At 37.6% G+C, this 25,072-nt stretch overlaps 1 protein-coding gene and 1 long non-coding RNA gene across 3 annotated transcripts; both read left to right on the forward strand.

Annotated features, from left to right (window-relative positions):
* The first annotated feature begins 187 nt into the window (after positions 1–187).
* On the forward strand, positions 188–24,257 carry LOC145502568 (uncharacterized). Of its 2 annotated transcripts, XR_014051362.1 has the most exons (8): positions 188–759; positions 13,097–13,213; positions 17,489–17,589; positions 18,459–18,579; positions 18,893–18,957; positions 20,100–20,174; positions 22,474–22,657; positions 23,287–24,257. It is a non-coding gene; the product is annotated as an uncharacterized LOC145502568 (long non-coding RNA). The 2 variants fall into 2 exon arrangements; XR_014051360.1 differs by having other exon boundaries at positions 18,459–18,957.
* LOC145503411 (uncharacterized) lies at positions 3,609–6,932 on the forward strand. The gene is made up of 4 exons (XM_081482870.1): positions 3,609–3,872; positions 4,319–5,757; positions 6,047–6,159; positions 6,300–6,932. The coding sequence occupies exons 1-4, from the start codon at positions 3,716–3,718 to the stop codon at positions 6,559–6,561; spliced, it is 1,971 nt and encodes a 656-aa protein (XP_081338996.1). The 5' UTR covers positions 3,609–3,715; the 3' UTR covers positions 6,562–6,932.
* Positions 24,258–25,072: the final 815 nt, after the last annotated feature.

The raw sequence follows: 25,072 nt of genomic DNA on the forward strand, positions 1-25,072 counted from the left end.
CGGTTAGCTCTCGATAATTGAAATGGGAATACAATATTAGTTTTAAAAAAAATTTGTAGTCTTCAGTCTGCGGTCTGAAGGCTGCAAATCTCATCATACACCGGATTACAAGTTATGACCCGGTCATCACTATGTTTATATCGCTACTGTGTCATGTTTACTTAACAAATAGAAAACATGCTCCGTGTTTCTATCGCGTTACAGGAACACGAGGCGACGTTTGGGAGAGAAATGCTGAGAATGCTGTGGGAACACAAGCCCATAGGCGAGTATTTACACAGTTTTTTCGAGTTCTCCTAAATTTTTACTAGTGTTTCTATAACTCGATAGAAACATGTAACATATTTTCAATTTCGTGATGAAAAATCAATGTTATCGCTACCTTATGTTGTGGGATTGTGCGTACCTAGTGCGTACCTACAGATATCCGGGAGCTTTGTGACCGAGAGCATGCCAACTCGGCGAGAGAGAGGGACGAACGTGGCGAGATGGCGGAAAGATTGATTACCTTTGAACATATTTAAGTAAAGTTCAAGGTTAGAAACACCTTTCACATGTCACAGTTCTTTAGTGAGTTTTTAACGCTCGACTCGTTTTGTTACAAGACAAGGAAGGAAAGTATGCAAGCAAAGTTAAGGCGCTGTGGTCGAACTTTTGTGCTGCCATGCTGCCATGCTGCTATGCTTACAAAACCAGCAAAACCCAGAAACAGATTTAAGTTCAAACTGGTGAGCTTAGACGCTCAACTTCAATGTTCTGGTAAGTGTTTAATATTCCACAAGTTATTATTAATAATATTATTAGTAATATTCTTTTATTATAGTTTTTCTTTACTTATGCGCCACAATAAGAGGCCAAATTTGTAACTGATATTTTGCAAATGGGGGAGAGGTGAGGGTGAGGGCGGGGGCTGTACTGGGAAAAATATGTGGGGGGGGGGGGGTGGGGTACTCTGCTGGGTGCTAGGAACCCCCAGCCCATCAACTGTTCAACTGGGGTGACAGGCATGGCGTTGTGTCATTTTCCATTCTCTTTTAATTTTGGTTTTTGAAACTATTTCACCTCACTCCTCTGAAGGGCACTATGTTATGCTGCTCTCTTAGTATGAGTTGGAATAAACTACAGTAAAGCTGTTTTACTGTGCTTCATAGCCAATGTTTAGACATCAGATTTCCATGTGGTTTCAGATTTTAAATTTTACCTGGAACAGTTTGGTATCCCTGCAACCAATGACTGATGACAAACTTTACATGAGTCTTTCAGCCAATACCATCATGGCTAAACTGACCAATCACTTTCAATGGACCAGACTTATAACATCATTGACTGACAAAACCTATTCACTTGACTATGAAGATGACTTCTGCTCAGGTTGTCAAAATGTCAGTCACTAGCAACAGTACTTTTGTGAATTACCCTCACCTGAACAATCACACAAGACGGACTACTGATACTCCTGGGTTCAAACCATTTACCATAACTTGCAATGTGCTGCTTAGTATGGTTTGTTTTAGATCAATTCTCTTACAATGTGGATAAATGTTAATTCTGCCATGACCCTCAACAAGGTTTCTGTCTTTCTGCTTCCACGATGTAATTGGACAAATTTATTCAATGAAAAACCCGCCAAATGTGTGGCATATAATACCACATTTAAATTATGTTGAGCATGTTGTGTTGATATTTAACAATTATTCACCAAAGGGGAAGTGAACATTGGTGAATATTCACCAAGACGAGGTCAAGGTGAATATTCACCAATGTTCACTGAGCCTGAGGCAAATAATTGTTTTAGTATAATTTTCAGAGGTGAATATCAAGGACTTCAAAATAACAGACTAAAACATAAAAACACAGACACAATTGTTTGTGTGCATACACATATGCAGTCGCAGCTTTAATAATAATCTTACATGTACATCGATTGTCAACACTACGAAAAATAAATTCATCCGGTACCTTTGTTTTACCATTGTTGACTTCATTCACAGTTGTCATCATCGCCTAAAAATGAGTAGCTTTAGTTTGAAGAAAAATAAATTTCGGTCAATCGATCTGACCTGCTGGCGATCAACGCAACCACTGTGCTTACAATTCTTAAGGTATTCCTGGAGGCTAATTTGCATATTTTTCTACCATATTTACATGCATCAAATCATTAAAAATATTGGCTCAAAAATGATCAAGTTTTTACATCTAAAACGTTGTTCTATGTATTTACTTAAAAAAATAATTTTCTTCAGACAGAATGAAAGTAGTCCCTGAAATTTGATATTTAAATGGGCGTGGTCGAAACCCTCTTGTTTTGATTATTGCAAAATAACTCAAAGAATATTCCTTCAATGTTAGAAAGGTTTGGCCAATTTATGCACGAGGTTGAAAACTAAAATTCCGTGCGAGTACGTCAGAGAAAAGGAAAACGGGAAAAAATTATGTCTAGAAATATGTTTTCACACCCTTATAAAAATGGCAATGCTTCTACGAGTCTTGTATTCAAAGGCATTTGACGTACTCGCACAAAAAAGTCCATTCACATACGTAGTTTTTGTCTGCCAAGTTTTAAGTCGTAGCGATTAACCTATGAAAAGAAAATGAAATGAACAATCTCCCACATTTATTTATACCATTTATTTAGACACAAGATCGAGCTTTAATTCGAAAATTACCAGTCGGAAAGCTCTCCCTTCGTTGTTTTCCTCGGCAGCCATCTTGTAAATGCCTACAATAATAGTTTCCAGCGGTATATCGCCTAAAACAGCCCTGCTTTGGGCCCTTTTTTCCTTTTACGGGGTGCTATTTTTCCCGCGAAACCAATCGGAAAAAGCGATTACAAACAATAACACCTTTCCATAGCAACAGTATCCGCAACGGCATCCAACTGTTAGTGTTGACAGCGTGATTGCGAGAATTGACATTCGAAGCGAGCGAAAGATAGGACGCGCGAGAGAATATAGCGAAAAAAAAAACGAAAGAAAAAAAGAAGTAGTCGGAGTGATGCCGCCGAAAAAGCGACAGAGAGAAACTAGCGAGAAAGCGGCGAAGGCGGTGAAGGGTAATGCGATTCGTGGTTCTGGAACACAATCAAGAATTGCGCTAGATTTTGATAAGTTGAGGGAAGCTGGCTGGACGATAAAACAGGAGGAGAGGGAGTCGTCCTCGGGAGTTAAGGTCTACCTACGCTACACAAACCCTGGTGGAAAGACACTAAAAAGTGCGAAAGATGTAGAACGGCAACTGAGAGATGAAGGGGCCTTGGAGACCTTTCAAACAACTAAAACCATTGTCAACGCCAAACAAGAGCAGAAATCAACGACCGATTCTCCCCATGATGACTCTGACTACGAACCACCGCTAAAGGAACTTCGTGAGGAAAGCAATAGGGAATGGTGAGACTTCTGCTTGTATCTTGATTTGTAGCTTACAACAAACCGTCTCAATTTCATAACTTTTTTCGTTGAAGATTGATGGCTCGATTAGTTGTCTTGTCTAGCATTGAGATTTTCTCACGTTTCTATGATATGTGATCTGTGAGCAATGAATACATTCTCATTACATAAGCGTCCATAACATACGTTTATTTCACTTCCCCTTGGTGCGTCCCAGTGAAATTTTTGATTCATGTTTTGTTAGCTTGTGTAGCTACAAATTTTATGTGAAAACATTAGCTAACCTTGACCGATGATTTTCCAGTGCGCTTTTGTTTACTGTAATTACAATGACTCTGCCAAAGCGCTGTTACTTACAATTGCTTTTATCTTTTAGCATCCGTATCCCAGAAGGACTGTTTGTGGCCACAACGTCAAGCATTATTTCTTTTGTCCGCGAGTTCAATGCCTATTTTAAATGCCCTTCAAAGGAAGGAAGATGTAGAGGTAAATTTTACTTGTGCACACAATCAGGTGCAATAATGGTTTTGGAAATATATAGCCCTGTAAATATTTTTTTTGGTCGCTGATAAGCATTGTGCTCCATTTCAATGATTGAAAAATTATTTCACTCTCCATCAAACAATTATATCTGTACAGTTGTCTCTGCAATGGTTATATTTTTTTTTGCAAAAGGGGAAATGATAGTTGTATTTAATTTGGCAATTTTTAATAAAAAAGAAAAAAAAATTTTGGTGTTACAGTCCTGTCACTTCATGTAGTGGACGAATTCAATTATTTCTGTTTCCAAGTTTAAAATAATCTGCTGCAAAACCAAAACAGATATATTTGTGTGACATATAAAATAAATACAGTCACAGTTATGTAGTCTTCTTGCTCTCAACTTATACGTTGTTAGTCTATAACATAACTATGGCTAAACTTTCCCTTAGGCAAACTTGTACTTGTGGCCTCTGAGAAGAAAGGTCTGGGAGGATCGATGAAATTTTTGTTCCATTGCAATGGTTGCTGGAAAGAAGAAATAAACTACATCAGTAGTCAACTAGCTGCAGAGTCAAGGCGTCACCTGGTGTCCTTAGCCCTATCCTTGTCTTTTTTCATCAGTGGGCAGGGCTATGCCTCCTATCGGAAAACTTTAGGCAAAGGTTTAGGGTTGGGTGTAGTATCGGAAAAGCCCTTTCTAGAAGTAGTGGATCTTGCCCTACCATACATCAAGGAAATTTTAGAAGAGTTGTGTGAGGATGCAAAACTTCAGATGAAGAGCATCTCAAGTGACCAGTTGGGTAGTTGGCATCATGCCGTAACCACCTGTGATGGTTGCTGGCAGATAAGGGGACACTTTAGTCAGAATTGTACTTTTATTATAAAAAATTATATAACGGGGGGTCTTTTGTTTTATGGGCATCTGTCAATGAGGGGTGCTGACAGAATATGCAATGAGGATTTGTGGCAAGGCACTGCCAAGGCTGGAGAAGGTCATTTGGCCCAGTTGTTATGGGCTAGGGCAAAGGAAGAGGGAATGAAGGTTGAAGTGAATTGGCAAGATGCTGATTCATCTTCAGCCAAGGGATTTAGACACTCGTATGACAATGAGCAGGAATCCAAGATCATGCTGTGTGGAGGGCATGTAGGTCGGGCCCATGGGAAAAAGCTTCAGGAGCTGCAGAAGATGACATCATTTTCTTCAGCTTTTGTTAACCTTCACAAAGGGGATTTCCCAAATATGGCATCGCTAAAGTGCTGTTGTATTGGGAAAAAGCATGTCTTTGTTGCCACAAGGAACAAGCCAGTCTGTGGATGTATAGGCCCTGGGTTTATTCAAAGTGCTAAGCGAAACCATTACTGTGCTTTGGTTCACGCTGGGAGGGACCCTGAAAAATACAGGGAAACAATGCTTACCTTGGGTAGGTACCACTGCAGGGACATCCATCAGTGGGAAGGTGGTTCCTATTCATTTCACCCCTTAACAAAATGTAGTTGTAAGGGTTGTAAAACTGATGGAGAGGGTTTTGTTGAGGAGCTTAAATGTTCTGGGGAGCCATATCACTCCATTCATGTTTTGAAATGTGAGTTTCATGCCCTTGCATATCAAATTGAGTGTGTAGAGAGGGCTAAGGAGGCAGAGAAAGTAATAGACCCTGGTTTGGGGAAGGGCCACTCCAACTTGCCAGAATCCACATTTAGTGTACTGACCAAGTTTAGGGCTAAGGACATCAACCTCCACCAAAAGCACTACCAGGCAGCAACCAATCTTGGACTTATTCAAGCCAGCATGACATGGTGCTACAAGAATCGAGGTCCTGAATACCACTGGATTGTGGATCTGTACTCAAGAATGGGCCTTCCAGTACTTGATGGAATCCAACAAATGGTATGTTTTAGTATAATTAAATCACGAAATTTTTGTGTCCATGTTCGTTTACTATTATAAAACTCCATCATGTTGAAATAATGTCATAGATACCAACACTGGTCCAATGATTTCATATAGGGGTGTTTGAACAGGCTAAAGAAATGTTAGATTAGTGCATATTGTTGCCTTGACTGGAAGTACATGGTACATGTATTTGTAACAATAAGGCAACACTAGAGCCTGAGGGTACTTTTACATTCCTCGTGTTAATTAGGTCTATCATTGACTTGAAATAACATAATTGCAGTGTGAAAGTGACAACGAAGAAAGGATGAAGAGGCTAGAGAGGCAGAAAACAGAACAGGGAAAGAAGAAGCGTGTGCAACGGAAAATAAACAGGACAGAGGAACAGACACTGAGGTAAGTAGATTGCGGTCTTTTCCTGATTTCCATGCCCATGTTATACTGAAAAAGAGTCACTAGCATCAACATTATCAGCCACTTTCATAGGAAATTCTATTTGTGAAGCATGCTAATTTTTTTTTTTTTTCACTTAACAGGAAGAGGTTTGTGAAAACCTGCCAGATCAGGCATTCATACGGTGATGATGAAGATGACCTTGTCAATGAAGAAGAGGCAATCCTGATTACCCAGACTGCCATTGCTGATGGGACAGCTCAACCACCACCAGTCCTGGAGGAAGTTGCTGCACCCGAAGGAGCTGAAGTGGAAGTGGGTGGGAAATCATGCAAGTGGTGTGGAAGTAGAACCCACTTGAGGAGAAGCCACAAAGACTGTCCAGCTAATAAAAATAAAAACTAAATTTTAAGAAACCTTAGGTTGTTTACTTGGGGTCACGAAGAAATTGTGTGATTATCAATGATATTACCCTCCTGGTACCTAGTAAGGAAAGCTTCATGTAATGTGTCATGTATGAACAGCCTTAGTGAAACTTTAGGTCATATGAATAATAATTTGCCGGGTACAAAGCACTTACAAGAACATTTTAGCATTTTCTCGCACAAATACAGCTTTGCGTTATATTTTAGTACAAAATTTGAGTTGCTAGTGGATCCTAGTACATAATAATCAGTACCACTAAAAAGAAATTGAAGAGTAGTAGATTCTATTATCTTAATTTTGAATTTTTCTATTCATTGGAAAATTTTGTAGAGCCGTTTTCATGTGACTGCAGAAAGTATTTTTGCGATTTCTTTGAACTCGAAAATGTTTAGGGCTCTTTGAATGGCTAGAAAGCCTTACATTAATCAGCTGATCAAATTAAAAATAAAGTCCAATCATGGGTTCCATTTATTACTCAATGTTGATTACTTGTATTAACTTCCTTTTTGTGAGGATGATTATATTTTTATAGGTTGGATGACAGGTTGAGTTTTACAGAGAATTAAATTTTTCAAAGAGTAGGCCAGAAAATTGGATGTGCAGGTTTTTACCTAGTAATACTTTGAATATGTAGCTTGCCATGTAAGTCCTCAAATTTTTCATCTTCATTTTCCACCTTTTTCTTGGGGGTGAGGTTTAGGGTATCAAAATGAAGCATAGGTACCTACGGACGATTTTGCATGGGTGGGTGTGATTATTCTTAGGGGCTCAAGCTTTTGAGTGCTCATTACCTACATTCTCCATGTATTATATCCCCACTCCTTGGTTATGAGAATTTTTCTGGCTCATGGGAGTGCAATACATCCATCGAAAGTGTTGCCTATGGTACTGGAGCATGTGACTAGTAAACATGGCATTAAATTGAAAGAAACACCAGCGCTCCAATTTGCTCCTAAGGAATTGATGCTGTCTATATGGGTGAATGGAATTATTTGTTCATGATTTTAAACATAGTCATTTTGTTCCACATCATTTTATTACAAATAAAAGAAATTTTTGAAATTACAATCAATTCTCCTCTTGGGCTAGTCCTATGCACCTAGGCATCTCCGGGCCATCTTGCATCCCGCAAGTCTATTAAAGTCACCCTATAAACCTAAAGGCAAGATAAAAGCAAAGAAATTACATTTTGCTCAAAAGGAACCACTAATTTAAGAAAAATTGGTGTGGATATAACAAGACAAAAAAAAAAAAAACTCACCGCTGACGTCTCGGGATTTGGGTAATCCCGCAGTGACACATATAGGATGGTCCGGATTGCCTAAAAGAGGCAATCCGGATACACGTAAGTCGGGAGGGCTTTCCCCCGAAACCGGCCTTCGCCAATTTTGTTTCCAAACTGTAGAGGAAAAAAAAACCTTTTCACAAACATGTTTTGTGAACCTCATCACACGAGGCAAAGCACCAAAATGATGGGAAAAATGAAACGGTTTTCAAGTAAACTATAGGCTACTCAGATACCCGGTCAGCAAAATAGAATGACACAAGTCAACATAAAAGTCGATATAAAACCGCGTACAAACACTACGAAACGGGGCAAGCGCAAACAACGAAGAAAAATCTATACATTTTTACGTTTCTCAGTGTTTAGCAATTATATTTGTCCGTCGCTAGTGAAAACTTGGCTCCATCAAGACCATAAACCACACACAAAACTGCCACGTGGAAGATTGACATCATACATTACCTTCACGCACGCACCAAACAAAGGCACAAATGGCAATAAAAAAGTAAGCACGGCATCAAAGGTCCTCGTGGAGATCATAGGGCAAAAGTCACTAAGGTACTTACCCACAATATGCCGAATACTCGGCGATAAAAACGCCTTCTTGCTTGCTCCGCGGTCTCTTCCTGTCTCTGGTGAAAACCGCGAAGCAACCTCACCAGGCCAGGAGGAGTTCCCTGAAATCTGGATGACAAAAAAGCCATTGTAAATCTCTTAACAAGTACAGAAAAGCAACAAAATTCAGTACACGAAGCGATTTATTTACCCATTCTCTCTGAAAGTACGGTCGAGCGCATTTACTGCTTCCTCGGCTGCCATCACGATCAAAGAGGGTGTCACATTTCGAATTACCAGGTTTTATTGCGTTGAGCTGTCAACAAGACCATCCTTTGGGAGACCACAGCAGGACATTTTTTCGTATTTTTACCGCGAAAACCTACATAGAAACGAAACTTCGCATGCCAATATCTCAGACGGGTTTGGTTTTTCCGACCTAAAACTTCGCATACGTTTGTGTTTTAAAATTATCTTCCAGCGGACAAAAAATTTTGGCAAAACAAAAATGTCACTTTAGCCTCCAGGAATACCTTAAAAGCCTTGAATACGAGTTCTTGAAAAGATTTTTTGGTTCAAGGGCGACAGCTTTCATTTTGAAAATTCTCCATCCTTTCAAATATCCTGGACTTGGAGTGATGTCTTCTAAATAAATGAGGACTTCATTCAGCAACTGTGCGCCACAGTGTTTGACTTTGAACAGGGATTTAGAAGTTCCCTGACCTGATACAAAACTCCCTGACTTTTCCCTGACCTTAAATAAAATCTAGTTTTCCCTGACTTTTTCCTGACCATACACCGAATGCAAATATGGCAGACCACTCGGTTGGCACCCAGGATGAGCAGCATGAAAGCGAGGTTAGTCAGGCTTTGATGTTTTGTCTTGACAATGCTTCAGCAGAAAAGTGTGGCTTTGTCGTCGATCTGATCTGTTTTATATCGCTGTGCCCAGGAGTTGCTGTGTTTCTGAATGCCAGGAGAAGGGATAGAAGCCTTCCACCATTTGCCTCTGAGGGAAAATAGAAAATCAATGCAATTCATAGAGATGAACGAAAGGAGTTCATGATCGCCGCAGGAACTATAAAGTTTGTTTGCTATATTTCAGGATAGAAGATCTTAGAAAAATCTTTAAATGACGAGCTTGTGTGGTGTCTGGTGGTGTTGCAACATGATTTGCATGGCCAGTACCTTCCCCAACGTAAAAAAAGCTTCTCTTGAAAGACATCCTCTGTCTCAAAAGAAGAAGTTGTTCACGTCCACGTCCACGTCCACTCGCACGGAATCACACGAGACAAATACGACATTGTAATAACCAAGTGAATGAAAGCTGAAACCAGTGAAAGCATTGAGCCAAATAACAATGACTTGGAGCTAAACGCAATCGCTCACCCATTTTCTAAGATCGTCCAGCCTGAAATGTAACGAACAAACTTAAACAGTTCCTTTGGCGATCCTGAACTTCTTTCCTTCATCTGTTTTCCCCTCAGAGGCGAACAGGGAAACTGAAAAAAAAAACACTTTCTCTGCTGTGGAAGATTTCACTCCCTTCTGGTGGCATTCAGGAACACAAAAACGTGTAGGGAGGGCGAAATAAAATGGACCAAATCAACGAGGAACCAAGACTTTTCTGGGAACGCATAGTCAAAACAAAACATCAAAGCCTGACTAGCCTCGCTTTCATGTGACTTGTCCCGGGCGCTGACTGAGTGGTCCGCCATATTTGCATTCGATGTATAGCAACCCTATTGACCTCTGCGTTCAGTCTGCACACATGACCTCAGTCAAGATTCTCCCATACAGACCTCCTGCTTGGTTAATAAGAGCTAAATAAGAGCTGAATTTTTATTGCAGCACTCTGTTTTTTCATTAGTCTCAATTTTCATGTGCACAAATTTTTATAATTTTTAAAATCATCGCTTTTTCACTGCAGTCAGCACTAAAAAATTCTGAAATTTCTAACAATTTTCCTGACAATTCGCAGAGAACAAAGGAGACAAATTTCGTTGGCACAGTACTGAATGGAAATTCTGTGCCAAAGTCAAATACGAAAGTGCAATTTTAATGGCAAACTATAGCGATAATCCATGAGATATCTACTGTTAGTATAATTTCCAATATAAGATTGGACATTCTGATTAGTCATAAAGCTCATTGTATGGTCAGGGAAAAGTCAGGGAAAATTAGATTTTATTTAAGGTCAGGGAAAAGTCAGGGAGTTTTGTATCAGGTCAGGGAATTTCTAAATCCCTGTTCAAAGTCAGTGGAAGTCAGGGAATTTTATGTTAAGATTGCAGCAAATTATTTCATTAGATGTTTTCGTATATACAAGGCAATTTTGTTTTAAAAATTCTCTGAGCCATCCTTATTTTTGTTGATTCATGGCCAAAATAGTCAACCTGCATGGTCAGTGAAAATGGCTTTACAGTCAGTGACAAGTCAGGGATTTTTTCTTTTTTTTGTTCTGGTGAGTGGCAACCCTGGTCAAGATTCTCCCATACAGACCGACTAAGCTTGGTTAATAAGATGCTTATTATGTGGCAAACAAGAAAATTTAATTTGTTTAATGTAACTGGTTTATACTAGCTGACATTTTGCTTTCAAACGGTGACGAGTTGAACTTAATTCTGTTTAAGTCTGCTCATCCTCTTTACTTTTCTTTTCTCATCAGGCTTTTTGGCACTTCCATAAATATATAATTATTGTTGGAAGAAAATAGTCAATATTTTTGCATTTTAGTTTTCAACTTTTCACTGCAAAATGTAACCAGTCCAGATGGGAAAATCTAGACTGCTTTCAATATCAATTTTAGCCAATCAAATTCGTAAATTCGGTAGTTCCCAGTCCTTGTGAGATACAGCCATATAATAAAGTGAAATATTTTCCTGCAAACATAATGAAACAAGCAAGATCATAGACACCGCTCAATAGCATGAGTGTAATGATTGTTTACATTGTGGTTTATGGCGTATAACGGAAGTGGTTGGGACAACGGGTAGGCTCGATTACCAGCCGGTGTCTGGGAAAGCAAACCGTGCTCCTTCCCTGAAGCCACAGCTGGACACGTGAAGATTCTTAATTTGTTAGTCTTAGGCAATCAGATAACCATCCACAGATGTTTGTCCAGCGTAAATTATCTCGTCAGACGGATGGTGGATGATGTGGAATTGACAAATGACAAATACTAGAGAACTTAAGTGACCTTCAAGATCAAAAGTTTGAAACATTTATAACAGGAAGCGCTAGAAAAGTTACCGGTAGTTGATGGCCAAGATGTGTGTCTTATTCAGACAAAAATTTGAAAATTTGAATTGTGTGGTGCCAGAATGTCAGATAAAAAATAAAGTCAATAAAGAGAGGGATAAACCTAAACATGGAGTTCAAGGAACAAAAGTCAAATTGATGTATAGTCATGTGAAGGAAAGCGACACCAGTCTCTGGCGACACTTAACAAAAATACATTTTAAACCCAACGCAAACTGAACTAGCAAAGCATTTACATGCGGCATTTTACAAGGTGTCTACTTCATAGCAGAAACCATGCACACCTTTGTATGACAGGGCTTGAAATTGTGACCGATATGGTTGCATCTGCGACTAAATGTTTTCCTTTTGTGACCAAAACTTTCTCTTTGGTTGCAACTTTGTGACTAGTTAAGATTATCGTATTATGTAAAACTTTAAACTGTTTTGTGTAATAGTTGTTATGGAAATTTGAACATCTGTGGGCAAAACACTGTGTAATTTACCTTCAACATTTCTAGCAAGATTTTTTCGATCAGACCCTATTTACAGCGGTTTTATATAAATCACTGGCACATATTTTACTGTTCTGTCGACCGCTCGTAAAACAAATATGGTGGGTCGCTTGTGTCAAGCTTGTTTGTTGTTGCAAAGATTTACAGATTTGGTAACAATGTACCTCGACTGTTTTAGTTGATTATGCTACCCCAGAGTAGAAGCTACATGTATAGATAGAGCTTTTTCGGAACGCCTTCAAAGATAGAGCGTGTCAGTTAAGGTAAAGAATTTAAAAAAATGTACACTGTAGGTATCATCAGCTCCCCACACAGCCAATTTTCTAGGAGTTATGAGCTTGTTTTTGTAAATGTGCTAAGATTGTATCAGTTCAGTTGGGATACCTCTAAATTTGACCCCAAATTTCCTTTAGTTCTATGGGATTGAATGTTTGTAAATCAAGTAAATAGTGAACAATCTTCCATGTTTGTTCAAGAGTACCAGTATGTGCACACTGTCAGCTTATACATTCTCGATCTGCTTGAAATGACATAAAAGCTCTTGGTTGATACCTACACCCACATGATCACGCAAGATCTCATAAAAAAGCGGTATATCATTACGAACTCGGTCCATTGGAACAGTGACAAGTCTTTAAATCATTTGGAAAATGTCTGCTAATGTTTCAAAAACTAAGGAGATTTTTTTCTGTTGTTATTGAAATCTGGATGTTTCCTCGACTAGATGAGCATGCAATTAATTGAATTGTATTTCTTATTGAAGAAGACAGTATATATCCTCATCCTAATAATAAAACACTCAATCACTGATTCTCACATGCACTGACCCAATGAATACAATACTGAGTTACACAATCTGGAAAATTTTGTTGGATATGACGGATCATTGGAATTCAAACGACTTCTTTTTTTTTTTCAGCATGAGTTATCGTTTTTGGCGTTGTTATGTTTCTGGCTGGTTCTATTGTAGCAGCATTCAAATTGCTTTTCTTTTGTACGTGCTGTGTTTGAAGAGGACAACGGCGAGTGAAAACAGGTAAGTTGGCACCTTCTTACATTTCTGTTTGTGAAAGTCGTCAAAATGCGTGGTTGAACCTTGTTAAGAAGACCACATAAAGACCATGTGAATAATAACCTGTTCAAGGCCTTGTTGGCATAATGATATATGAATTAGCAGTACAGGTGTCACCATAAGGTTTTAATTTGGTGGTGAAGGAAGAAAAAACATTCACTCGCGTGAGGATTCGGTCCATCTCATATTTGACATAGCTGAATTATAAGTCTACCGTAAAGAGAATTTTGTAAACAAATAGTGAAGCGTCAATACAGTGTATATACAAATGTAACACTCAAAGTTTCTCTTTTGATATTTAAGCAGTCATTTTTATTAAACATTACTTGTATGTTTGTTATATTTTTCATGTTATTCTGTTTTGGAATAGAAATTTGAAAAATTTCTGTCACATTTGGCCAACATTTTAATGTCGGCTGCAAAATTGGCCTGTTCAAGGCTCTCAGTGGAAGGGGTGGGAGGTGAGCATGCTGATGTGTGCTCTCTAATATCTCAATTTCTGGCACAGGTGAGGCCACCTTAGGGTCATATTAGGCTATCTTACTCACATCCTACTAAACTAGATTGTATGATCCCTGTATGATAATTATTATTGGATTAAAAAAATAAACGTACACCTGACATTTATTTGATGAGAGTCGTGCTGTTTAAAATTAATGATCATTAAAGAGAATGTTAAAATGCAACAAACACCTTGATTTTAAGCAGTTGCAAAACGTTTATACTGAACTGAAACAATGAGAGCCTTTCTTGTATACGACCACTTTTTGGAATGTCCAGGGTGGTCCTTTGACTGTATCTGAAACAATTGTTGTTTTAGCGTTCTAGAAAGTTTGCTGAATGTGACAAACTTGTACTGTGGAAATTAGACATGGTGGTGGAAATTTCGCATTGCAATCATTCCAGTTGGAAATATGTTGGAAGTATGTTGAAGTATGGTGTGGAGGGAATGTCCCAACATATAAGCGTTTTTTTTTTATCTCTATTCTATTTCATATGCATCTAGCAATAATTCTCTGATAACCCCAGTCCCCCCCCCCCCCCCCCCCCAATTCAATGCTGCGTAGAAATAAGAAAATCAACATTGTGCGAGAGGAAGAAGGATTGTTTCTAGGACGGTCGAAAACCAATCAAATTGTTAGTTAGAAAATGGGATGGTATGTTTTTAAAACAGATTGCACGATTGACAGACTTGGGTAAATTTTAAGTGTCTCATAGATTTTCTGTAACTCTTATTTTGTCACCAAAAAGGCTCTCAGGCTTTGGGAAGGGTTACGTGACAAGGAAACTTCCCAAACTCCACAGATTTGGTGGCATCTTATAAAATGTATACTTTCTTTCAGAGGTCTAGTTGTTTCATCTTCAAAAGTACCTTCTCGTGTGGATGGCTTTTAAAATTGCTATTAATTTGGAGTGGTTTCTTGGAATGTCAAAACTGAAGAAACTATGATCAATCTGATTGATGCTGATAACCGAATAAGACCATGCTATTGCATTAAATTAGTTCTTGTTACAAAATGGTTGCAGAAAAATTGCCCAGTAATCTGCTTTTGCCATAAACTACTATTACAGGCTGCATGATGTGTAGCTGTCTTGCTGGGAACAGCTCCATTGAAGTTCTTATAAACAAAGCAACTGATCAAATTGTCAAAATCAAACCTTGATAAAACTAGGCTTTATAGTACACTTCTTAAGGTGAAACATATTCTTTTTTTGCTGTACAATGTGACCAAACAGACCTGTTTAATAAACGTAATCACAACTGTTAAGAGTGCATCGAATGCTGCTACTTCCAGAGGCTTTTAATTAAAAAAGAAAAATAACTCATGCATGCCTTACGTGACTATGTTTTAAAACAAGTTGACAATCCGCAAACTGTGATAAACCAATTAGAAAGTTTTGGTGCAATCTCATGTATTCATGGACTCTTATTTCGCTTCTGTTGTTTATCCATTGCTTCTTTCATTTTCTCACACAGGAATAGCTTGAAATCTTCACTTCGCTTCTCTAAGGCAACAATGCACTAGGTGATTTTTATGCTTTTCACGAGCTCAAATTTGAATGTAAGCACACACTGCTTTCCTCTGCTTCAAAGACTTTTTTTTCCATATTGTACAAACAAACAGGTTGATAAATCATGCATTATGCATCATGCATTTTATAAAGTAATATCTGTGGTGGCTCACCTGGCTCGCTGCTTAGGCCTGTTCAAAGGCTATTCTGCTATTATTTCTCTTTTTCTTTTGTCCTTTTTGGTTTGTGTGCTGCTGAATTTTTCATGGCAAACTTCTCTTTTCCTGATTGAATGTGTAATATCAAACATGTACATCTTTACAAATGTCACTTAATTGCAAAACCTTTTCCAGGAATGGATTGGCCTTGAGTTTTGCTAGAGTTTTCTAAGTTGCATCCCTTTGGTCAGCGGCATGGCCACATTGACAACTGCTTTGGTGAGGTGGGAAAACTGTGAATTTCTTTTGAGGTCAAAAACTCAAGTTTATTTTTGCATGAATTACCTCTATTCGAATTAATTAATAGGGTATGTGGATTTATTGGATTTAACAAAATGTGGCCAAAATGTTTGTCAGATATTAGTGCATGAAACTGTGTGAGGCTTTCACAAAAATCAAAATATTTCTGTGTTGATTTCCCAGCGAGTTACAAAAATTGGAAAATGTTCTGTTGTTTAACTTCAAAAGGTATTTTTTTAGCAACCAATAGCAACAACGAAAATTTTAACACACTTCAGTTATTAGCTCATCATCTCCTGAGTGATATGATCCAGTCTGTTTGAATGTCTGTGGTAACATAAAGCGTGGTAAAAATTATTCAGTCGAGCAAGCACAGTCAGTTTTGCATTTAAAGGCTTGAACCTTGTTCGATGAACATTCAAGAATGTATTCAACATTTTCTGATAAATCTTTTGACATGGTGCATGAATTTTGAGCATCAGCCATTCTTTCACAAAGTTATAGTCTGTGATTACTAAAATACATGTGGTTGATACAAAAACGAAAATGCACTTAATGTATTAAGTCAGAACATACGAAAGAAAGTGTCACCTATATTGTGGTGTTTTTGTGACTCACCGAGAAATTTTTAAAGGCAAATTTCCCACAAGAGTCATCGCACACTTCCAATAGTTTGATAACAATGTAATTGAATGATTAACATTATAGCTTGTGCAAGCACCGAGCCATGAAACCCTCCCTTTGATGCAGTGAACGGGAAGATTTCCATCCGGGACTTGACCAGAGAAATTTTATTTTTGCCGGTGAAAAGTCAGGGAATAGTCAGGGAATTTTGAAAAGTGATGTCTGTGTCATTTAATACATGAATAACATGATCGTGTTCATGGAAAATTGTGACTTGGATGTATTCGATAAGCCTTCTCCAAAAGTTTAGTTGCACTATCCAAATTTGTGTTGTGGTCTATCTGGGAATTTGAATACATATGTGGTGAATTCAATCTAAAAGGTAATTTTCAATACCATGGACGTGGATTGTAATCGTCATTGTAATGAATTGTCGTCACAGCCGGTAGTACGGTTTTGTTCTATTTAAGAGACCTTTGATGTCAGACTTTCTTGCAACTGGAAGGATCTGTCATCATAACCCCATTTTTCATCAGCAGGATCTTCTTGATGTTTATTGCTTATCATTTCGAACTTTTTTAAGTTGTGTTGTGCTTCTAATTACGGAAAGTTCACGTCGTGAAAAACAGAACCTGTGAGGCCATGTTTGTTTTTGAGATGTTGTGATAAAAAAAAGCTTTTTGCAACATCCTCAAATATGCAAATGTGCAATCACAAGAGGACCGATAAATCTCTGGGATAAGTGGCTAAATGTACTTAAGGCTAAGTTACATGCGAAAAAACACTGCTGGTCTTCAGTCTCCCACCAGGTTGGTGACTGGGATGGCTGGGGGTGTTGTACAGAGGCTCCTTGTACTTTACAGCTCGGCTTTGGATGTCAAGTCATTCTACGTGTTTCTCACTGCCAGACTGAGTTTAATACTAGGGAGTAGGAAAGAGGCAATTTCTTGGTATTCTTAAAGGGCCACTTGTCTCCCCTACCCAGTGCAGAGTTCATTTGCTCTCCCCCACCCATCTGAAACATCTAAATAAAGGTACTTAATATCTTCCATGTAATTTTGTGTGTGAGCTGACAAAGATTATTGCATTGTATAACTGTACATGAGCTTCATCTAACCACACTTAATTTTTTTTCATTACTTAGGAGTTAGACTAATCCTATCAGATGCCATACAGATATGAACAGCAAAAGATCATTTGATTGACTAGGAAAGATGGTCTGGATAGTCGGAAGATCACTGTAAGGTAAGTTAAGGTAACTTTAGTTTAAGTCATAGTGTAAACGTGTGGAGTGGTTGCCCAATCTCCCAAGCCAGGAGCTCATGACAAAAATGCACTTACCCATCAACTATGGGTAAGTGTTATTGTGTTGTACAATTCCATTTCTGTGACTCTGTCATAGGATGCACATGTAGAATTATGCTTGACGATAGAACTGTTCCATGAAACCCTTATTCCACTTGTGAGGCATTTGCATGAAGGCTGGGAGAATTTGAAACCTTGTATTATAGGAAAGCAGTCCATTCTCTGATTTCTTATGAAACCTGACACCAGATTTCAGTGACAACTGGACAGGAACCATAGGAAAGTGCAAATGAACAGTTACAGTCATTTGGCTGAGAATTAAACCCTTACACCCCTACCCCAACTCCTCCTCCCAACTTAAACCCAGATTTCAGTTAGGAAAAAAATTGAGGCATATTTCTTACCCAATATTATACCTTCCATGCCTTGATTAAAAGGTTTCTTAAAGTTTTTTAAGTAACCTGAAACAAAAGTAAAGTATTGTAAAGCCAAGCCTTGTTCAGGGTCGTCTCATAGTGTTATTGGGTAAGACACTTTACCCCCACAGTGCCTCTCTCCACCCAGGTGTATAAATGGGTTCTGGCATAGTCGATGCTGGGGGTAACCCGATGGTGTACTACATGTAGCAACCCATCCAGGGAGGGAGTAGAAATACTCCTAGTTGCTTAATGCTATAGAAACCGAGATAAGCTCTTGCTGTATCAGCCATTTGGTCTGACACATAAAGCAAGGGCCATAGCAAGTAAAGAGAAACGTGGACAAGTTCAGACTAGCAGATTACTCAGCATGGCAAACTCATCTCTCTTCAGGATTGCCAAGCATAGGTGAGAAAAGCTGGAAGTCAGTAAAAACTACCAGGGAAAGAAGGACAACTTCAGGATACTGTTTCATTATGAGATCAGTTGATGTGTGAAACACACTAAGCTATAGGTATGGCCCAGATTTATTCTTCCACGAAACGCTTTTTCTGCATGGAGGGTGGCAGGTGAAAACTCATCAATTTGTTAAGGAGTTGAATTACATCTTTCATCCTAGCCAGGGCTGACATTAAGTTTTGGTTCACCTGTAGACTTGATCTTCACATAACAAACTTGAAACTTTATCAGGGATCATAAAAAGTGCTATCCAGTCTTTAGGACAAGTAGATTTTCTTGGTGGGCTAGTAACTCTTCATTCTCACTTGCCCCATGGGCAGGGGCCCTGGCATGGAAACTCATGAGTAATTTGCTTGTCTTTTCCTTAGAACAATGCAAGCCAGTGTAGATTGTGTGCATTATGTTGTCCACAGCATTGCAAGAATACTAGCAGGTAATTGTTATTGTTTAAAAAATGAGCAATCTAAGACTTACCCAGGGCAAGCAAAAATTGAGAGCTGCTTGTTTAAGGGGCAAGCTGGAATTCAAAAAATAGATAGATAACTTTATTTAAATGTCAAATGTATTCAAACTTGAGACTGCCGAGAAAAATCCAGACTACGGTAGGGAGGAGGATTTGAACCAGGGACCTCCAGTTTTCAAATCCAGCACCCTAAACCACTTGGCCACGTCACCTCCACAATTTTGTTTCTAGCCCTGCTTATTATTATTATTTTTTAACCCTGTTTATGGGTAAATTGTATCAACTACAGGTAAGTTCACCTCTAACAACACAGACCCATTAAGTTTACTCAGCTGTAACTGGTGTTATTACATGGCTAGCAAGATGAACCAAAATCCTCTACTGTTCTGCTGAAAATTATGGCCTGTAAAATTCCCAAAATTTCATCCTCCACTCACATTTGTTCGTTTAACATGGCTCCATAGGCTAATCATTTATGGCATTGCACGCACAAGTGTTTTGAATGCTGTTTTTGCACCCAGTCCTCTCAAACTTATCACACATAATAAGCAATGATTAAATAGTGTTTTACAAAATAAAAAAAAATAATTTTGGGTTTAGTCTTGAATTATAAATGCCTAAACAAATGTTTTTTACTTTTTCATGACTTTACTTGTGAATTTCTTGAATTTCCTTTGGTGAAATCTTTCAAAATTTTAACAGCACATCGCATCCTGTGGGATACAAATTTTAAACATGAAAAACTAGGGTTTGTACCGGCAGTTTTTTTTCAATTTTTGCAAATTTATGTCTTTTCTACAAAAAAATTTGTATACATTTCCCTGAAAAACGTGCTCCAACTAAAGTAAAATATTTACTACCAGTCTGCCAAATTTTATGGAATTCCACCAAATGAAACAAGAGAAAATTCACTTTCAATTTTGCTTTTTGTGCTCATGTTGACGTCATAAAATATTGAAAAACACTGACATTTTCCTTCGGATTTGCACAAATTACTTGAGCTTTCATCCTCAGCATGCGTGCAATCATGAAACTATAGGGAGCCACCTTAAGTTCCTCCCATTTGGGGTGTAGTAAAACTTATGAGTAATTTGCTTGTCTTCTTCTTACAGTACTACGTGGTTCCATTGTCCTTGGTGTTCAGTTTGTGCATGATGGGATCCACAACATCACAAGAATACCAGCAGGTGATTGTTGTTGTTGACAGTGCACAGTACCCATAACTTTACACTACGTTAGTTAACAGAGCAAACTTTAAAGCAGCAAGCAAGTGTTGGAAGGTCCACCAGGGCTGCAAATAATTTTTTCTCTTGAAAGGGCATATGTCCTACTAAGACACCATCTTGGTTGGACAAAACAAATTGTGGTGGGACATCACAAAAAGAGGAAGATTTACTCAAGGTAGACTTTTATTCATCCTTACCATAAAATGATTTGGGATAAAAAATTTGTCCGGACATCATGTCCGACCACAGTTGGGATCTTGTTGGACATGAGCAAAATTTTGGTTGGCCAATGCCAGTGACTGACTGTTATTTGCAGCCCTGTCCACTATCCCTTATCCCCCTTGATAATCCTAAGTACTTTTGAGGAAAACAATAACAAAAATGTTGAAATGAAAAAAGGTCCAGTACCTTTTACAATCTTTTGTTTTGTGCTCATATGCTATGCATGAATATAAAACCAAAACATTCCTATTGGTTACTTACTCAGACAGAAGTAAACACCTGTTGTGTTTTTTTGCTGGTTCAAGGCCTAAAAGGCAAACAGAAACACTCAACTGAGAACTTCATCGGGCCTCATAATCATTCCTTTTGTCTAACATTGAGACCACCTAGTTTTAATCACCATTTTCCTTAGGTGCAAAGAAAAGCTCAGTCAGTTCAAGAAGTCCTTTAGGGTGACTCATGACACTATAGACCTTTATGTCTTTAGCACATTTCTTTCACAGCTATGCTGGTCAATACATTCGCAAACACCTTTTGTAGCCACCTGAAGATACTTAAATTTAAGGTGGCTCTGAACCCTTTTGACAGCTTTTTTGTTTTCAAAAAGTGTTGATTTTTTTTTTAGTAGGGAACCTTTCAAAACTTGACATCTCTATTCAGGTTATGATGACAAAATTAGTTGCCTTATAGATTTTATTTATTAGGTACACATGTTGATAATGAAAGATTTAGTTATCTGAGCACATTCAAACGAGAAAATCAGGTTTTTGATATTTATGATGTGAGCATGACCAAAAAAAGCAAAACTGACAGTGAATTTCCTTGTGTTTCCTGTGAAATTCCATTGTCACTTGTCTTTTCTGGCATACACTATCGCCTTTTAAATTTGACAGAGTGGCTGTAAAACTTTTCTTGGCACTTGAAAATGACACATTTTACCAAAAATTAACAAAGGTTTTCTTTTGTGTTCAGAATTATTATCTGGCTATACTCATATATACTCTTACATGAACCGTGACATCTTTTAAAGTTCTCACAAAAGGAATTTGATGAAAATCACAATATTAAACACAAACAGTGAAAACGAATTCGTTTTTATTCATGACTAAAAGCTAGGATTTCAACTGAGGTGGTTGTAGCACACTCTTTTATCATTGCTTATTAAATTTTATAGGTTTTAAAGAATGGGGATATAAAAAAACTAACTTTCAAAATATAACACTAGTGAGTGCCATGCTAAAAATGATCACCCATGGAGCCATCTTAAAAAAATAAGCATACCTTACTTTTGAACTTTTAGGACTAACAACCTTGAAAATTCTCAGTAAAGGTTTTTTTTATGTATCGTTGTTTAGTCAATAAAGTTTTCAAATTTTCAGAGCCATCCCCAATTTATGAAAGTTAGGTAGCACTGAGCCACACCTACTAAACATTTCAAACATTTTCCGTTTTGTCAAAATATTGGGACAAAAATATATCAAAACGGGAAATGTCCAAAGGTTATTTGCCTCAAAAGGATAAAGGGTGCGCTGGTTTAACATTTTTTGCAATGCCATGGCAACCAATTTGACGTCATTAGTAGTCGAAAAACACTTCAAGGCTTTTTCGTCAAAGGCTTTCCCGGCACATACCTGCAGGGGTCGATAGTAACCTTTCAAGCTTGCTTGTTTGTTTTCAATCTTCTTTTTTTTTGTGCCATGAAAGTAAACACTCTCCCCCCTCCCACAGGGTGGGGGGGGGGGGGGTGATTATCTATTTTACGGGTTGCAAGGAATTTTCTAACATAGTTAACTTTGTTATTTCCAATGTCGATTTTCCTGTCCAAACACCAAGAATACTGTGAGAGAAAATTTGAAATAATCCCGCGCATAAATGCAATGAGAGAAGCAACCAATCAGATGACCGCATTTAAACACCCTAGTGCGTGGCTGCAAATGTTTGAAAATTTAAATTGCAAATTTCATATGTGTTAACAACATGTCGCATTGCTTTCTTCGTCCGTATGTTAACCATTCACGTTTAAAACTTTAATTTACAGAAATCTACCGTTACCTTTGCTTATTGCTTCGAAAAAGTATCAGAATTCAGTTTGCGGTTATCCTGACGTTTGGAGATGCTATGAAACACAAATAACCTGCTACAACAACTTGACTTGAAGCACGTGCTTCAAACAAAGATGTCACAGTGTATTGTCAACTTATGGAATTTGAATTCTCCTCAAGGTAAGAACTGTTGTTATTATTATTATACTACTATACTTTTATTTTGTACTAAATATTTTAGAAACAGTCGAATAATCAATTGGCATTTTTTGACAGTTGTGATTTGTTATCTGTGGAATAAACGACTACATGTAGCATTTGTCGAACGTCGGTGTTTCGTTATTTACCGTTTCGAGTTCATACAATTCGTAAGTCACATCGAGATCTTTTGCTTTACCTGTCTTTCAATGTCAGTTCTCACAATCTTGTGGTATAGCAGGACACTATTCATTAGTTGATTAATTTCTTTATTCTCTAGACTTGTTTGCGTGACATTGTATTGATATTCTAAGAGGAAGTAACATTTGGAAATGACATTTTGATCTCTTGGCAATCAGTGTGAAGAGTTAATGTTTCGAGATTGTACTTCGTCTTACTCGAATGTAAATAAGCAAAGTTTGTTTTCAAATTGTGTAAATTACATGTTTGAGTTAATGAATGCCACAAGGAAAATATTGCGAAAATATTCAAACGCGTATCTAAAGGAGCAGAAGATGAATGTTTGTCAAGAAAACATGCAGCAATTGTTTTGGTTTGATACATAGACATCACAAGACATGTGAAGTAAATAATTTTTAAATTTCTCTCAGGATTTTTGGTATTACAAGCAAGACAGCGAAAGGATAAGGACAGAGACGAGCACAGAGGTACTGAAGTTGGCGAGCGACGGCAACTAAATACACTGAAGACAGACACTGGAGGAAACAATAAGGACAAAACATTGAAGATAACACAACGCAAAGTAGGATAGATAGATAAGATCGCTAGTGTTTTCTTTTCTCGGATAAGTAAGAACAAGACGGCAGACTTCGAAACACAGGAGGACATTTGTTCTAGTTTCAAACAAGTTTATTTTCGCGCTGTTTTGCGGCTCGTAAAATTTATTTACTGATTCCAATTGTCTTGTTTGATACACGAGCCCAAGTCTCCAGAGTGTAGTCTACCAAGTTCGTAAGGTTTTCGAGTAATAAACGTTTTTCTTACAGGAAACTCGTACACTGTGTAGCTGTAATAAGTTTGTAACTAACAGTTTTCTTCGCGCTTTAACGCTTTTGTTTGAAATTTGACGGAGATTCAAGATCCTCGATTGTCTAATTTTATCAAGAAGATTTCTTGCTTCAAAACCGCAGCAAAACGTTTGATTTTAATTTTTAATTCAGCTTCTTAACTTGCTTATCACAGCTACACAGTGTTGGTTTCTCGGAGGCAACTTGTGAAGATTTTGCTTCTTCGTTTGATTTCGTATCAAAACTGTTCAGAAAGTCGAGTTAGCTATCCAATTTGAAATGTTTCCCTGTAAACTTTTTTTGACTAAGAGTTGATGCAAGTTAGTGTTTCATGAAAGCTTTCAATATCATTGTAATTTTTTTGAAGTAACTATTACTCGTGAAGACCCATGTCAAAATTTTTTATTTTCCCGCCAAAAAAACTTAGAAAAAATACGGGCGCTCAAAATACGCATGCGCCAATTTAAAAAAAAAAAAAAAAAATCGTCTTATACTTCATGTACTCCGTTTAAAAATTTTATTTTTCCCGCCAAAAAACTTAGAAAAAATACGCATGCGCCAATTTTTTTTAAAAAAAAAAATCGTCTTGTGCTTCGTGTATTCCATTTAAAAATTTTAAATTTTCCCGCCAAAAAACTTAGAAAAAATACGGCGCCCAAAATACGCATGCGCCAATTTTTTTTTCAATTTGTTACTAAGTTAATATTGTAATGTCGATGAAAGTAATTTACTATTTTTCGTCTCTTTGTTATTTATTTATATTGCTGTTAACAGAAGTCAATAAAGTACAAGTGTCTTCTTTGTAATCTTTATTATCTTTAGTAAAATATTTCATTCAAACAATAAATACAAGCAAGTGTTTTGTGTTTCAATTAGTTTTATTCAACTCAATAATCCCTTAATTAATTAAGTGATTTTTCATAAATTTAATTACAAAGGTGTCATCAAAAAATTTGCCCTATATATACTAAGACTTTTGGCGGGAAAATTGGAAAAAAATTGCACAGCGTTTCCCCTGGCAACTTTTTTGACAAAAATTTTAAGGGGGTACCCCCTTGAATTATTTTCCCGCCAAAAATTTAATACACCCTCTTGAACAAAAATTTGAGATAAAACTTTTGCATAAGACGGAGTATCACACGCTAACATTACGTTAAATAGTATGTCCTAAAACGCCGAACAGCGAGAAATATACAGAAATGAGAAGAGCAGATAAAAATTAGCACAACTACAACTTTTTAACGCACTAGGTTGAACACTGAGAAGATGAAAACATTTTTAAATCGTAACAATTAAGAAAGTTCATATCGCTGGGTGAATTGAGCCCAACTATACAAACTCTGTTGATCATAACGAGTCAAAAATGTTC

Source organism: Orbicella franksi, chromosome 11 (genome assembly GCF_964199315.1).
Source record: "Orbicella franksi chromosome 11, jaOrbFran1.1, whole genome shotgun sequence".
NCBI lineage: Eukaryota > Metazoa > Cnidaria > Anthozoa > Scleractinia > Merulinidae > Orbicella > Orbicella franksi.